The 17,473-nt window shown below is 46.1% G+C and overlaps 1 protein-coding gene across 1 annotated transcript in view; it reads right to left on the bottom strand.

Annotated features, from left to right (window-relative positions):
- Positions 1 to 1,679: 1,679 nt before the first annotated feature.
- The window catches only part of LOC309569237 (serine protease inhibitor A6-like), a gene marked incomplete at both ends in the record, with an annotated part of 31,173 nt that continues 15,379 nt past the window's right edge, over positions 1,680 to 17,473 (bottom strand). Inside the window, 3 exons of the mRNA XM_082274989.1 lie at positions 1,680 to 1,868; positions 6,193 to 6,340; positions 13,205 to 13,475. Of these exons, the coding sequence (XP_082131115.1) occupies positions 1,680 to 1,868; positions 6,193 to 6,340; positions 13,205 to 13,475 (608 nt within the window). The remainder of the gene's footprint in view (positions 1,869 to 6,192; positions 6,341 to 13,204; positions 13,476 to 17,473) is intronic.

Below are 17,473 nucleotides of genomic sequence, written 5' to 3'. Positions count from 1 at the left end.
GTGGACCATGGCGAGGCCTGTTCTGAGTGGAACCTGTCCTGGTAAACCGCTGTATGGTCTTGGCCACCATGCTGCAGCTCAATTTCAGGATCTTGGCAATCTTCTTATAGCCTAGGCCATCTTTATGTAGAGCAACAATTCTTTTTTCAGATCCTCAGAGAGTTCTTTGCCATGAGGCGCCATGTTGAACTTCCAGTGACCAGTATGAGAGAGTGAGAGCGATAACACCAAATTTAACACACCTGCTCCCCATTCACACCTGAGACCTTGTAACACTAACAAGTCACATGACACCCTGGAGGGAAAATGGTTAATTGGGCCCAATTTGGACATTGTCACTTAGGGGTGTACTCACTTTTGTTGCCAGCGGTTTAGACATTAATGGCTGTGTGTTGAGTTATTTTGAGGGGACAGCAAATTTACACTGTTATACAAGCTGTACACTCACTACTTTACATTGTAGCAAAGTCTCATTTCTTCAGTGTTGTCACATGAAAAGATAGAATAAAATATTTACAAAAATGTGAGGGGTGTATTCACTCTTGTGAGATACTGTACATGTAATTGGCCGTAAAAGGGGTATGGTGGTCTGGGTACTGCCCTGGGGGGACATGTATCAATACATTTATTTTTTAAAAAACAATTGTTTTTTTATGTGCAGTGATGCTTAAAGTGCAACAATGAAAATGAAAAACTCCTTTAAATATAGTGCCTGGGGGGTCCCCTTAATGTGCCTCCAATAGTGTTGCATCTATAGCATATATAGAACATGCAACAGCAAAAATGACATTTCTAAAGAAAAAAAAATCCAATTTAAAATGACTCGCAGTTACAATTGACGAAACTCGGCTAAGAAAAAATGGCGTGGGGTCCCCCCCATCCCAGGCCCTTATCCGAGCATGCAGCCTGGCAGGTAAGGAAAAGGGGGAGGACGAGCGAGCGCCCTCCTCCTTTCCTGAACCATACCAGGCCACATGCCCTCAACATGGTGGGGGGGGGGATGCTTTTGGTTAGAAGGAGCTCTTTGCCCCCCCATCCTAAAGCACCTTGTCTCAATGTTGATGGGGACAAGGGCCTCTTCACAATAAACCTGGGCTGTGGTTGTCGGGGTCTACGGGTGGTGGGCTTATTGGGTTCTGGAAGCCCCCTCTAACAAGGGGGCCCCCAGATCCCACCCCCCCCCATGTGAATGGGTATCGGTACCTCATACCCCTACCTTTTGGCCAAAAAAAGTGTCAAAAAGCTTTTTAAAATCCTTTATTAAAAAAAAATAAAAAAGTGTCCCTCGATATAAATCCATCATCAATCACGGCGCCCACCGGACCCGAAAAATAGAAAAAAAAGAAAACGCTTCCCCCCTCCTGGGAGGCCTCCCGCTGAATGCTCTCTCTTTGCTTTGACTGCTCTTATATAGGCAAGGGGCGGGGCCTCCCAGTTACCTCAACCGGTGGCACTGCCCCCTTCTGAAATCACGTTGCTTATACACCACCCTATTGGGGGATCCCTGAAGCTTACCTGTCACCGGCTTGTATCATGAAACCGACAAACACATGAAAGTAATAAAGAGAAAAACCGAAACAGAAAGTGTTTAGCACATCCTCTTTATTATGAGCAGAATGGTCTCATTTTGTATAGCAGTTTGTATCTTGCTTTATTACATTCCTTCCCTGTGGTGGGGGTTATTGCCGAGGGTCCATGACTCTTCCCATCCCGAGAATGGTCTCAGTATGCATGTTGTAGATCACCATGATGAATGGACGGTCCACTCTGAATTCAGGGTTTGAGGACTTCTGGTTTAATTGGGAAGCAGTTGCACCAATCGCCTCTGTTCCTCCCTCGTCGATGGTGGTAAAAGAATTGTGGTAATACTGTCAGCACAAATAAATAAAGAAACAAATTTGCTCAAAAAAGGCAGAAAAATTATAAAAAAAAAAATACATCTTAACCACTTAACCCCCGGAAGATTTTACCCCCTTCCTGACCAGGGGGTATTTTGCGATTCGGCACTGCGTGACTTTAACGGACAATTGCGCGGACGCGCGACGCTGTACCTAAACGAATTTGACGTCCTTTTTTTCCCACAAACAGAGCTTTCTTTTGGTGGTATTTGATCACCTGTGCGATTTTTTGATCATGCGCTATAAACAAAAAAAGAGCGTAAATTTTGCAAAAATAACAATATTTTTCACATTTTTTTATATGAAATTCCCCCCCAAAAAAATTTAAAAATCCAAATTTTTTAACATTTTCGGCCAATTTGTTTTATGCTACCTATGTTTGGTAAAAAAAATCGCAAAAAGCGTATTTTGGTTGGTTTGCGCAAAAGTTATCGCATTTACTAACAAAGGGAAAGATTTTTGTCATTTTTGTTTGTTTTTTTTTTAACGCCTAATGACGGCGATCTGCGATTTTTTTTGCGGTACTGCGACATTGCGGCGGACAGGTCGGAACCTTGACTGACATTTTTAACACTTTTGGGGTTACCAGTGACATTTCTACAGTAATCAGTGCTATACATATGCACTGTTACTGTAAAATTACACTGGGAGTGAAGGGGTTAACTTTATTTGAGAGGGAGGGGTGGTGTGTGTCCCTAGGGGCGTGATTCTAACTGTGATTGGCTGTGGCTTGAGGTGTAGGAACAATGATCAACGGTCCTACATAGTAGAACCGTATGATCATTGTTTCTACACCGGGGAGAATGACAGGCGGCTTTGTTTACATCAGCCGCCTGCCTTTCTCCCTCTCCACCGACGATCGCCGAGTGACCGGCAGACTTTGGGTCCGCCGGTCGCACGCGCGGGGGGGTCCGTGACTGCACGGGAGCGGGAGCGCGCCTCCGGCGGCGCGCGCTCGCTCCCCAGAGCCTCACAGGCTAGCGACGTAGACCTACGTCACTCTGCCTGTGAGGGGCTGACCGCCGCAGTAAATATACTGTGAGCAGTCGGCAAGTGGTTAAAAAAAAAAAAAAAAATCATGGGCCAGGCAAATCACAGATATGTATGCAACAGGTTAACTTTCTTTAGAAAGAAAATACAGAATTTAAAGAGATTGGAAAAGTCTCATTTTTTTTTTTTTTTTTTAAATTACAAACATGTTATACTTCTAGTGATGTGCCGAACACCCCCCTTTTCTAGCAAACATGCACACTTTATTAAAGTCTATGGGACACAAACATGAAAAATCAAAAATCCTCATTTTCAAGGCTTATATGCAAGTTATTGCCATAAAAAGTGTATGGGGACCCGGGTACTGCCCTGGGGGACATGTATCAATGCAAATAAATGTTTTTAAAACCATCGCTTTTACAGGAGCAGTGATTTTAACAATGCTTAAAGTGAAACAATAAAAATGAAAAATTCATTTAAATATCATGCCTGGGGGGTCCCTTTAATATGCCTGTAATGTGGCGCATCTGTACGATGTATGGAGCCTGCTGCAGCAATACTGATATTTCTAAAGGAAAAAAATGTCATTGAAACTTGCTCGCGGTTGTAATGTATTGTCAGCTCCCAGCAACACAGATAAAAAAAAAAATGAAAAAAAAAAAACGGCGTGGGGTCCCACCCAGTCCATACCAGACCCTTATCCGAGCACGCAGCCTGGCAGGCAGGAAAGGGGAGGGGATGAGCAAGCGCCTCCCTCCTGAACCATACCAGGCCACCTGCCCCCCCCCCCCCCCAAAAAAAACACGATATCAAGAAGAAATTTACATAAAAAAGAGGAGGAACAATGAATTAATGTAACTTAGTCGTAGTACCACCTACTTGCAAAAAACAATTCCAAGAAATGTAGTCCCAAAAATTATCTGATTCAGGGGAAACGGAACAGAATGGTTTCCTTTTTGTGTTTGTTTTGTTTTTTATTTATTTTTGTTTTTTGTTTGTTTTCCCATCCCCCCTCTCCTTCCAAAAAGATTCTACCTCTTGTCCCCCCCCCCCTTCCAGGAATCCCATATCCAGATTAACACTGCTGTTAAAACTAATAATTATTATGCTTGATGCAATTTTATCATGTATACTTCCACAGATATTATTACAAAGCTGTTTACATCGTTATATTGTCTATTACTGAAATGTCAAAAGATCCTTGTTGGAGGTTAAATCCCAAAGAGCACACCCGGCACGGTAAGCCCCTGTAAGGGAATCCCTCAGGGGCATCTCAAAGCACAGTGACCGCCACACACACCGGCCACCCCGACCTATTTCTAGTTCAGATGTCCTATGCTTTATCCGTGTCGGCGGCCGCACCTGTCCATCGCAGCGGCGGAACCTGGATGCGCACGCAGCAAGCCGACGCAGGCGCACCAGGAACATGTGTCAGCTGTGTAGAATCAGGATCAGACGTGCAGCGCCGACGGCGCATGCGCGGACCTGATAAAAAGGCCGGGGAATCACTGTCTCTCTTACTCCCATCTCGGACAGGGAGCAGAGAGGACAGAGAGCGGCGATCACCAAAACGAAACTGTAAGTTTATTACCTACTCACACTTCAACAGCAATAGCCACTCCATAGCCCAGTAACAACCAGAGAACTCTCTGTTTAAAAGGGCAAGCCTGTGGAAACGGGGATCTTTCTGAAAGGGAACCTTCAGGTAACCTTCCATGAAATACTTTCAACCCGGGAAAAACAAGAAAGGGGCAGAACTTACTCACCTATCAATTAAAGTGGTATAAAGACCCTATTATGAGGGATAGATCCAGGAATATCACCTGACCTACACAACCACTTGGAAGCCGCATAGATTCTCGTTGTGCTAAGAAGGGAACCACCCCAACACAAGGATTTAAAACAAATATATAATTGGTGACTGACACCTATATGTGCCGAAACGCGTTGGGAACATAGGAGACACTCTCTGAAAGTCCAAGCAGGAAGCCTGGAATAACAGAGAGATATCCTAAAGTCACCTTAATCACATGTCACAACTTTCTATCTATTTCACCCCTTCACAATGGTCTATAACCCCATCACTTTTGTACTTACCTTGTACATGTTTTCTTATCATTAAATTTTATTTCTTTACATTTCCTTGAATTTTTCTATACTTGCCTTAAAAGTCCCATTTAACATTGGTTTGAGGTACCAACAATCTTATACGCCCCAAAGCACCTTGTCCCCATGTTGATGGGGACAAGGGCCTCTTCCCGACAACCCTGGGCTGTGGTTGTCGGGGGTCTGCGGGTCGGGGGCTTATTGCAATCTGGAAGCCCCCTTTAACAAGAGGCTCCCAGATCCCGCCCCCTATGTGAATGGGTATCAGGTACATCGTACCCCTACCCGTTCACCCAAAAAGTGTACAAAAAAAAAAAAATAAACCCATAAGACAGTTTTTGACAAGTCTTTCATTCAAAAATAAAAATAAAAAAACAGTGTCCCCCAATGTAAATCCATCATCAATCACGCCGCCCGCCACACCCACTGGCTTGAAAAAAAAAAAAAAGAAAGCCCTGCTCTCGGTGAACGCTTTCCTCGGAGTGCCTATTCGCGGTTTGAAAGTTCTTATGTAGGAAATGGGCAGGGCAATGCCAGTGACGTCACCGGGTGGTCCCACTCCTCGTGACATCACAGACAGGTGCATGCTGGGTCGGTTATGTCGTGAGGGGTGGGGCTGTCGGGTGACGTCACCGGGGTGGCTGGCCCATTCCCTATATAAGAACTGTCAAAACGCGAATAGGCAGTCCGCGGGAAGCGTTAACCGAGGCAGCGCTTTTTTTTTCCCTTTTTTTCTCAGCATACAGCGGACTCTAGCAGCTGACTCCAGCCCTCCTCTGGTCCACCTCCAGACCTTGCACTTTCTGCGTCCCAGCTCCACCACCAGCTTCTTCCCAGCAGTAGCACAATGCAAGATGGGTGAACTGTGAGATAAGGGAGAGTGGGGGGGCTCGACTTCTGATGGTGGAGGGGACTCTTGATATCTGATGTAAGGGGGCTGTGGGGTGCTCTTAACATCTAGTCTTACAGATACAACCGGCCCTATGAGGGCAACCATGATGCTGATGCTGCCCTCGATAAAATGGAGTTTGACACCCCTGTTCTACAGCATAGGCCCTCTTTAAATACATTGGCCCTCAACACCTACAGAGGATGGTGCCCCAAGGAGGCTTTTCTTGTTGTAGGAATATTATATTAGAGGTACAGGACTTTTTTCAACAAAATTCTAAATCTAAAGACAGAAAAAAGAGATACTTACTTTTGAAACTCTTAGATTAGCTGTCCTTGTGAGCATGCTGAAGTCACCCAATTCAGTGAATATGCCTCCAAGGCACATGCTTATTAATGCACTTTTCATATTGAGCTCATGGAAGAAGAATACTTTGGGCATGTAGAGGTCCAACAAACTGTGAAAGAAAAGATGCGTCAGTGTCTGTATTATCAATACCAACTATCCCAGGCTTCTTCAACGAGGCAAATAGTGTGGCAAGCTACAGCAACCCCTATCAACCAGGGGTGTCTCCAGACTATTTTGGGGGTGCTGTGCTTGTGATGGGAGTAAAAGGGGGTAGATAATGTGGCATGCAAAGTGCACTGCCGGCCGCACTTGTGGGCGTATCCAAAGTGGGCATTGTCAAAAGTTGGTGTGTATTGCTTGTAGGGTACTACCCTTCCCACAATGTAGTAATCAGTGTGCAATAAATGGCATAATGAGCGAAGAGGTCAGCACTATGTAGCATATAGAGTGTGGGGACGTGTGGTCTACAGGGACGAACTGACCGTTCGGGTCAGTAGGGGCCCCATGATTGAAAATGGTGGCATCACGGACGCAGCAGCTGAGGTGTGGAGGAGCTCTAATTGAAGTGTGGGCGAGAGACCTTGTCCATTTACAATAAAAAACTCCTGCGCATGAGTGGATGGACCATGTGGTGGTTTTGATGTCAATGATGCCCAGTCATACAGTGGATAATTCTTAGGTGGCCTTGCTTCCCTCTAGGACTAGGGTAGTCCTGACCATACTGTTGAAAAAAAGAAGAGAGGGCGCCCTGGCCTAGTGCATTTTCCAATGTATTTATTGGAGGAAATAGTGATAAATCATATCTCTATTTACAAACAGCGAAATCGTAAAAGCTCATCAGGTCACCTATGTGGCTATTCACTCGTGAATGGCCGTGACCTCTAACCAAGGAAAGGGCCCTATCTAGGATCAAACCAGCTAACGCGTTTCGAAGGGCCAACCTTCTTTTTTAGAGCCTACACCTACAATTGGAGGTGTGAGCTCGGAGTAGGAGGGGGAAATAGAGAGAGAGCGAACAAGGAGCTGGTGTGCTGGGGTGGGAAATTTTATAATTGAACTGGGACTGTGAAATTGCTGGAGGTCTCAAGCTGCTGAGAATTGGCCACTTCCGGCTGAGCTGCTGGGAAGCTGTCAGTCTGGGGAGCCGCCGAGCTGCCAAGCAGTTGACTTGGAGCCTCTGGGAAGCCTCTGAGCCGCCGGAGCTGCTGTGAGCTGTGCAAGAGAAAGATAGGAATTGAGTGACAGGAGATATCCATCCTCCATCCCCCATTGGAAAGCTGTCAGCTGGTGTTGGTGGGGAGTGGAACGGGTGAGGGGGAGGTCATCTATATATCATATATTATCCATCATCCATCGTCTTTTCATCCATCCATCAGCCATCAGGACTAGAGTTGAGCGGACACCTGGATGTCCGTGTTCGGCGGGTTCGGCCGAACTTGAAAAAAAAGTCCGGGTCCGTGTCCCGGACATTTTCCGAACTTTACCCGGACACCGAACCCCATTGAAGTCAATGGGGACCCGAACTTTCAGGCACTAAAATGGCTCTAAAAAACAATGGAAAGGGCTAGAGTGATGCAAATGCCAGCAAAATGTAGTTAAGAGCATGGCAAGTGCTCTTAAAAAAAATAAAAATTCCCCTTTAAATTTGTAATTTTTAAATAGCAGATTAGAATAGCAATCTGTAGTAAAATATAGCTGAACGCTGCACACAACAGACTGATAAAAATATATTTTTTTCTCCCTCCTCCTCCTCCTCCTCAGTGGGCTCAAGTGAGGGCAAAAAGATCGTTCACTGCACCACCCCCCACACAGCAAAATCGATGTAGATCACTAACGGACGATTGTTCTGTCCTGTGTCTCCTATCTGTCCCTGCCTAATCTCTCCAGCCTGTCCCTAAAATGCTCAAATATCTTTCCCTGCCTACACTCCGACCTGTCCCTGCACAATTTTTCCCTGTCTGTCCCTAATCAGCAGCAGCCAGCACGTATGATGTGTGCTCTCTCCCTACGCTACAGCAGACTGACGCACCGTGCTGTGTCTCTCGAGCTTATAAAGACATGGGTCACATGCTTCAGATGGCCAATCACAGCTACTAATACATTAGTAGGCATGGCTGTGATGGCGCACACCAGTTAAACGCTTGTTGATTGGCTGTTGAAAGCCCGCCATTAAAAGCGCGCCATTACATACAAAACAGGAAATAAAATGACCGAACACGGATTTTAAACCCGAACATACAGTAAAGTTTTCGGGTCCGTGTCCGTGTAGCAAAAATCCAATTATCCGGTACTAACCCCAATAATACAGTCCGTGTTCGCTCAACACTAATCAGGACTAGGGCTGCCATGACTCGTCGACGTAGTCGACTACGTCGACTACAAAAAAATCGTTGACGTGCGGAAAATGCGTCGACGCGTCAACGCGTGACGTCACACGCCCCCGGCCGGCCGCCGCGCCGCTTGAAGCATTGCCGGCCGGGTGAAATTCCCCCGCCGGGCTCCGTCGGAGACGAGAGGTGAGCGCTGACCGTCTCCAGCACCCCTGTACTCCCTGTACTGCCACAGCTTCTGCCGCAACACACATTCGCCATCCTCCCCCGATCACCCAGCTACTTAGATATGTCACATTTGCGGCGATACACCGGCTTGTAATGGTCTGTACTAGGTGGTAGGGCTTACTGGGGGGTCTGTACTGGAAGGGGGGCTTACTAAGTGGTCTGTACAGTACAGACCACTTAGTAAGCCCCCCTCCCAGTACAGACCCCCCAGTAAGCCCTCCCACCCAGTACAGACCCCTTAGTAAGCCCCCCTCCCAGTGCAGACCCCTCAGTAAGCCCTCCCACCTAGTACAGTCTGTACTAGGTGGGAGGGCTTACTGAGGGGTCTGCACTGGGAGGGGGGCTTACTAAGGGGTCTGTACTAGGTTGGAGGGCTTACTGAGGGGTCTGTACTAGTGTACTGGGAGGGGGGCTTACTAAGTGGTCTGTACAGTACAGACCACTTAGTAATCCCCCCTTCCAGTGCAGACCCCTCAGTAAGCCCTCCCACCCAGTACAGACCACTTAGTAAGCCCCCCCTCCCAGTACAGACCACTTAGTAAGCCCCCCCTCCCAGTGCAGACCCCTCAGTAAGCCCTTTCACCCAGTACAGACCCCTTAGTAAGCCCCCCTCCCAGTGCAGACCCCTCAGTAAGCCCTGTACTAGGTGGGAGGGCTTACTGAGGGGTCTGCACTGGGAGGGGGGCTTACTAAGGGGTCTGTACTGGGTGGGAGGGCTTACTGGGGTGTCTGTACTGGGAGGGGGGGCTTACTAAGGGGTCTGTACTAGGTGGGAGGGCTTACTGAGGGGTCTGTACTAGTGTACTGGGAGGGGGGCTTACTAAGTGGTCTGTACAGTACAGACCACTTAGTAAGCCCCCTTCCAGTACAGACCCCTCAGTAAGCCCTCCCACCTAGTACAGACCCCTTAGTAAGCCCCCCCTCCCAGTGCAGACCCCTCAGTAAGCCCTCCCACCCAGTACATACTGTACTAGGTGGGAGGGCTTACTGAGGGGTCTGCACTGGGAGGGGGGCTTACTAAGTGGTCTGTACTAGGTGGGAGGGCTTACTGAGGGGTCTGTACTGGGGGGGGCTTAGTAAGTGGTATGTACTAGGTGGGAGGGCTTACTGAGGGGTCTGTACTGGGAGGGGGGGCTTAGGAAGTGGTCTGTACTAGATGGGAGGGCTTACTGAGGGGTCTGTACTGGGAGGGGGGCTTACTAAGTGGTCTGTACTGGGTGGGAGGGCTTACTGTGGGGGTCTGTACTGGGAGGGGGGCTTACTGAGGGGTCTGTAGTGGGAGGGGGGCTTACTGAGGGGTCTGTATTAATTACAGGATTAATTAGCTAATCAAAAAAACACTAAATTAAGCAAAAAAACAAAACATTTAAATAATCGTTAGATTAGTCGACTAATCGTAAAAATAATCGATAGATTAGTCGACAGACAAATTAATCGTTAGTTGCAGCCCTAATCAGGACCTGGTGCAGTTAAGGAGTGGAGTGGGTGAGTGACGGGAGGCATCCACACATCATCCATTCGGAACTCCTACTGGCTGAGGAGTTGAGTGGAACTAACAGGTTGGATCTTTTTGTGACTTTTATTATTTTTTTATTTAAAATTACATAAATCTTGTAAATAAATCATAATAAACAACAACATAAGTCAATGACAATAAATAAACCGTAGTTAGTAGATGCGATAACTTTTGTGCAAACCAATCAAAATACGCTTATTGTGTTTTTTTTTTGCCAAAAATATGTAGCAGAAAACAAATTGGCCTAAAAGGATGAAAAAATTTGATTTGATTTTAACTTTTTTTTTTTTTGGGGGGGGGGGGGGGGATGTTCTATGGCAGAAAGTGAAAAACATTGTTTTTTTTTTTTTTCCAGAATTGTCGCCCTTTTTTTGGGATGCTGCCAAGAGGCTTACAACAACATTAAAGGAGCTGCAGGAATATGTGGGAAGTACTGGCTATGTGGTACATGCAGGGGAGGACTGGGCCATGGCGCAAGGGGACAATTGCCCCCCTGGGCCGCTCTGATGTCCTGTAATAAGGCTGCACTGCTTCTGCCACTGACCTACTGAGTGTGGGATGAATAGATGGTGTAAACTGTGTCTGAGCAGAGGCCAGTTCCATGCCCCACTTGAGACTCTTCTCCACTGGCCAGCCCCAACCGACTGTCCCAGCTCTCCCCAACCTCCTCCTGCTGGTCAGGTTGGGAACCCGGATTTAGCCGGTGAGTAGAGAGTACCTGGAAAAGGGCTTCAGTCTCCAATGAGGGTCAGGAGGAGGGAGAGTGGGAGAGGGGGCTGAGTTGCTGCACCATGGGCCTCTGGTTTCTACTTGTTCCCTGGGCTGAGAGTTGGCAGTCTGCCCCTGGGTACATGTGACAACAATCTCCTGTATTCTTCATATGTCTGGGCTATGAGTGGCAAGACTTTTCTTATCAAGAAAAATATCCAAGCCGGGCTACATTTTGCAAAAACACATCTGAAGTCTCCCAAAAGCCTGTGGGAAAATGTGTTCTGGTCTGATGAAACCAAGGCTGAACTTTTTGGCCGTAACTCCAAAATATATGTTTGGCGCAAAAACAACACTACACATCACCAAAAGAACACCATACCCACTGTAAAGCATGGTGGTGGCAGCATCATGCTTTGGGGCTGTTTTTCTTCAGCTGGAACAGGGGCCTTATTCAAGGTAGAGGGAATTATGAACAGTTCCAAATACCAATCAATGTTGGCACAAAACCTTCAGGCTTTTGCTAGAAAGCTGAACATGAAGAGGAACTTCATTTTTCAGCAACTCCCCAAAGCATACATCAAAATTAACAAAGGAATGACCTCCCCAGAAGAATAAAGTTTTGGAATGGCCCAGACAGAGCCCAGACTTGAATCTGATTGAAAGTCTGTGGGGGGATCTGAAGAGGGCTGTGCACAGGAGATGCCCTCACAGTCTGACAGATTTGGAGGGTTTTTGCAAAGAAGAGTGGGCAAATATTGCCAAGTCAAGGTGTGCCATGCTGATAGACTCATACCCAAAAAGACTAAGTGCTGGAATAACATCAAAGGGTGCTTCAACAAAGTATTTGTTTAAGGGTGTGCACACTTATGCAACCATATTAATTTTTTTTTTTTTTATTTTTACTTCCTTCCACCCAATAGATTTCATTTTGTTGTTCAATTGAGTTGTACAGTTTATAGGTCACATTAAAGATGGAAAAAGTTATGAAATTATTTATCTTCGTCTCATTTGTTAACTTCACAGAAACCTGACATTTTAACAGGGGTGTGTAGACTTTTTATATCCACTGGATGGATGGATATACAGTACAATATATATATATATATATATATATATATATATATATATATATATATATATATATATATATATATAGCACTACTCCCTTGGGCGCTGCTGGTTACGTATTCCCCTGGGTTACCCATAGCAACAACTTGACAATATAGCATATTCAAAGTGCTTGGCTCAGTCAGAAAACAGACCAGGGTTTTTTTTTTTTGAGAACTTGGATAGGAGAAGGGATGAGTGGGATACTCCAACTGTATAAACTATGCACCATTGTGGCAAGGCCGCTGCTTCACCTTGCCACTTTAGTGAAGAAGAAATACTGAACTTTACTGCTCTTTGAATCACTCTTCAGGGCCCTACTTGGCACCCCCTTTGTCCCTACTCTTCAGGGTTCTGAAACTGGCACCCCTTTACTCTGACACTCTGTGTGAGCTGGCCCCTTGATCCTCTGACCTCACTGGAGTGGTCTCCCTTCCTGGGCAGACCCTTTGGCAAGTCCCCTGGACGCTGTTTTTCCCGGAAGACTCTGCCAGCAGCTCCACTGTCAGCTGTACTGGATCCTCTGTGACTCAGCTTCACACCTGGTTCACTAGGCCGACTGCCTAAGACCACTTTCCTCATGCAGCAGGAGGAGATACAGCCATCAGCCTCCTTCTGGGACTCTGCTTCCCACCAAAGACCCCCTGTCACAAGTCCCCTTGGCTTCTATGAGCAATCCCAGGATGCACTGCAAGAGTGCCCTCCCAGTGGGACTCCCACAAAAGCCAATGTGTCACTGGTCAGGTTTCCTCCACTGTCCAACAGGCTCCCCTATTGGATGCAGTGGGGACACGCCCTTAGACCCAGTGAATCACACCTGGGAACATGCAACAGGCAACCTAAAAGATCAGGCTCCCCTGATAGGCAGACGGAGAATACAATTATTTTAACCTAGCACCTAACTAGGAGGGTGCTACAGATATATATATATATATATATATATATATATATATTATCATTATCATTGTGAAATTATTTTGCATTCACCCAGCAAACATCAAGTTGCACATTGCTGTTTGTATGATCATTTGCCCGATACCTCTAACAGTGCTAACAATGTTTAAGCAGCTCTCATGTATACCTGGTTTTAAGGGAACAAAAGCATTCTTTCATCATCTGGGGGGTCAAATCTCCCTCCACATAGGACATAGTGTCCAGCTGCGGTACGATGACCAGGACGGCTATGTCACGGGCGTATTGCAGTTCCACCACATCGCATCCCCAGTTTTTGTCCTTGTATGTCCTGTAGTATCCCTGCCGGTACATCGTTGGCACTAAGGCTGATTCCTTCCTGGACAGCATGAAGTTTCTCATCTCTGTATTTTGTTTGTCAAATGGTAAATGCCATTTTCCTAGTGAAAAAAAAATGGTTCTTAGATAATTGTATTTTATATTTTGCGTTGTTTAACTCTTATATATTTTTTTTATTGTTTATATAACATACTTATATTACAAATAAACATTAAAAATGTGTTTTATCACGGTTATGTGATAGTTTACGTTTTTGGGGTTTTATTCGAGATGTGCAAACAGAGATCCCACAAACACTTGAAAGTATAACATTACATTAATTGACAGATACAGATAAACAAATGTAATAATATTGGAAGATATAACAAGAATACTTACTGTAACTAAAGATGCATTTTCACCACGGAGTCCCCCGTTTGATACGGCATGGCACAGATGATCAGAATCAGACTCATGCATAATAGCAGCTCTGAGATGAGACTCACCTTTCCAAATTTTGGCTAGGGTATATGCAGAACTAGTATGTGAGTAAATGACCAATCCTAATTATTTGGATAGTAATATCGCCTTTTAAAGAAGAAAGTGGGATCAGCCATCCTGGTCAGTTAACAATGACATTCCTTTGGTATGAAGTCATCTACTGTAAGGTAAAGCTATACTTATGTCCCTATATGGCCCCTTAACCAGGATTTGGAGGCTTTTTCATACATTAGTGAGCCACAATTAACCACCTCATTACCACGTTATAGCCAAAAGATGGCTACACAGTGGTTTTCCTAAAATGGGGGGGGGCATCCAGGGAAGTCCTCATAGAACCACGCCCCCCGCGTGCCCCCTGGGGAGCACATCCAGCAGGCTCTGTGATCGCTGGGTCCTTCAGACACAGCTGATCACAGATTACAGTAAAGGGCTAATTATAGTGGGTCTTTACCATGTGATCAGCTTTGTACAATCATAGCTAATCACATGGAAACAAACTTGCCGCTTATCGGCATTCCTTACCTCACGCGTTGTTACAGTGTGAGGAAAGGAGAGCCGGTAACCGGCAAGTGTGACAGGGGACATTTACACAGATAATTAGTGCCCTGATTATCAGTGTAGCCCCATCCATGCCAACCAGTGCCCTTCAGCGGTGCCTATCAAGGTCTCCTCATCAGTTCCCATCAGTGCCGCCTATCAGTGCTGCATATCTGTATAGTATCCTCAGTCCCACTTCAATAGTGCCCATCAGTGCAGCCTCATCAGTGCCGCCTCATCAGTGCCCATCAGTGCAGCCTCATCACTGCTCATCAGTGCTGGCTCATCGGGGTACATCAGTGTTGCCACATTAGTGTCCATCAGTGCAGCCTCATCAGTGCCCATCAGTTCAACCAATCAGTGCAGCCAATCATTGCATATCAGACAGTGAGTGAAATTGTTTGAGCAGAAATTAAGAAAAACATTTTGTTTTTAAATGTTTAGACTATTTTCATTTGTTTAGCAAAACATTTAAATAAAAATACCCTTTGGTGAAAAAAACTACAACCAAAAGAAAGCTCTATCAATCTAAAACAAATTATAACAACTTCATATGGATACAGCGTTGCATGACAGCGCAATTGTCATTTAACCACTTCCGGACCACCCATCGCATATACAGTATACTGCAACAGGGTGGCCCAGCTGGTCAAAATCACATACATGTACGTGATTTTATGCACGGGATTTCAGGGGCACGCACGCACCGCCAGAGTGCCACCCCCTCTGTGATTGGATACGATGGCTGCCGGGACCTGCCGATCATTCAGCGGAATGACAGAACGACGGTCTGCCTATGTAAACAAGAGAAAGCTGAAACTGAAGCTTTTCCTCTAGTGCATCCACTCCCCGCACAGTTAGAAAGCACTTCCTATGAGCACACTTAACCCCTTGATTGTCCATAGTGTTTACCCCTTCCCTGCCAGTGTCATTTATACTATAACAGTGCAATTTTTTTTTAGCACTGATCACTGTATTGGTGTCACTGGTCCCCAAAAAGTGTCACTACAGCCCCGTACACACGTCCCGAATGTCGGCCGAACGATCGGCCGTCTTTTGTCCGTTGCTGTCCTGTCGGTTGAAAAGTGCTAAAGACTGCACACGAATTTTGTCGGCCAACAACAGCCGACTGCAGAAGTGATGTCATGTGATGGTTAACTTTCCGTGTGTTTTTTCTTTTCTGAGCATGCCCAGTCTTGCTAATCGGCTGTTTGTCGGCCGAATTCTGTACTGACTGGCGAACAATCGGCCGTTCTGGTGTTGGCCAACAAAAATTTTAATGCCTGCACACCCGATTCTGTTCGGCCGAAAAGTCGGAGTCGGTTGTCGGAAGCATCGTTCTAACATACATTTGAGCGTAAATAAAATGATGACGCCGGATAACCCTCTTGCCCAACGTTTGACTGCTGGCTTGTCGGAACTGATAGCCCGCCAACTACTGCCATATCAACTGGTGGACTTTTATTGCCCACTGGGTGAACCTTCTGATGGCCGTCAAGCATGTAAACCGGGGCACCCGTGTAGATTTTGTTTTACCGCCACGGATTGCATGCAGGCCTGCCTCTTCTTCTCCTCCTCCTACTCCATCCTCCCTCTCCTCCTCGGCTGACTCCTCCTTTTCCACTGCTACCGTCTCTTCCGCTGCACCGCCCAAGATCCCCAGAACCTATTCCACATGCCAGGTGAGACGTTGCCATGCTGTGCTGCGTCTGTTGTGCCTGGAAGCCAAGAGCCACACTGGTCCTGCACTCCTTTCAGCTTTGCGTTCAGAAGCAGATCAGTGGCTGACATGGCTCAATTTGACAGTTGGTAAAGTGGTGTGTGACAATGGTGCCAATCTGCTGAGTTCACTGAAACAGGGCAAAATTACACACGTCCTGAACTTGGTCGTGCAGGGATTTGTTGCCAAATACCCTGGAGTCCAGGAGGTCTTGCGGCAGGCCAGGAAATCTTGGGCCATTTCAGAAGATCTTACACAGCCATGGCTCGGATTGCTGACATTCAGCGGCGACACAACCTGCCCGTCAGGCGTCTTATTTGTGACTGCCCGATGCAATGGAACTCAACGTTGTAAATGCTTGATAGGCTGCTCCAGCGAGTCTGAAGAGGAGTCAGAGGAGGATGGTTCTGGGGCGGATGAGGAGAAGCAAGAAGAGTCCACCCCTGGACTACTTGGTGGGCAGGCTTGACCTCTGGCCAGAGCTTGCGCAATTTGCAATGGAACTGTTGGCTTGCCCTCTGTCCAGGGTCCTGTCCGAAAGGACGTTCAGTGCAGAAGGGGGGATCGTGACCAATAAGCGCACTCGCCTAGCTCACTACCTCACATTTATAAAAATGAACGAGGCATGGATCTCTGAGGAATTCAACACATGTGACCAGTAGACCATGTTTCATTAAAATTCCTCATGACAGGAAACAAATATCCGCCAGACTGCCATCCACCCATACCAATTCATAGTCCTTGTCTTCGGTAAATACAGCGGCATAAAAGGCATTTCATGTCCATTGAATGCCTAATTTTTGGTGCCTTTCATGGCCGACAATTATTTTTTCTGTCAATGCCTAATGTACCTCCAGCCACAGAATACAACGTTTTCTTAGCTGTCAGGTAAACCCATGTGGGCTAATTTTTGGGGCCTATACTGGCCGACATTTACTTATTTATCCTATGAATGCCTACTGTACCTTTAGCCACAGAATACAACATTCTTAGATGTCAAGTAAACCCATGTGGGCTAATTTTTTGGCCTTTTATGGCCGACACTCACTTCTGTATCCTGTGAATGCCTAATGTACCTTCAGCCACAGAATACAACGTTCTTAGATGTCAGGTAAATGCATGTGCGCTAATTTTTGGGGCCTGGAATGGCCGACACTTCTTTATCCTATGAATGCCTAATTTTTCAGACTGGAATTGAAAATCAATGGGTCTGTAAACATTCCGCCAAATTGTGGAATGGATGTGGACCCATTTTACAGATGTGTGAATGGACCCTTTATGTATTTGACAATGTATTTACTGGCTGCTGTGAGTTCTGGCTGATTTAGGAAAAAAAAAATAATTTTTTTTGCTGTAAAAAAA

The sequence above is a fragment of the Pelophylax lessonae genome, assembly GCF_965119305.1.
Source record: "Pelophylax lessonae genome assembly, chromosome: 13".
In the NCBI taxonomy this organism is placed as follows: Eukaryota; Metazoa; Chordata; class Amphibia; order Anura; family Ranidae; genus Pelophylax; species Pelophylax lessonae.
Note: the sequence above shows the minus strand (reverse complement) of the source record. Positions and strands in the feature narration are given on the sequence as shown.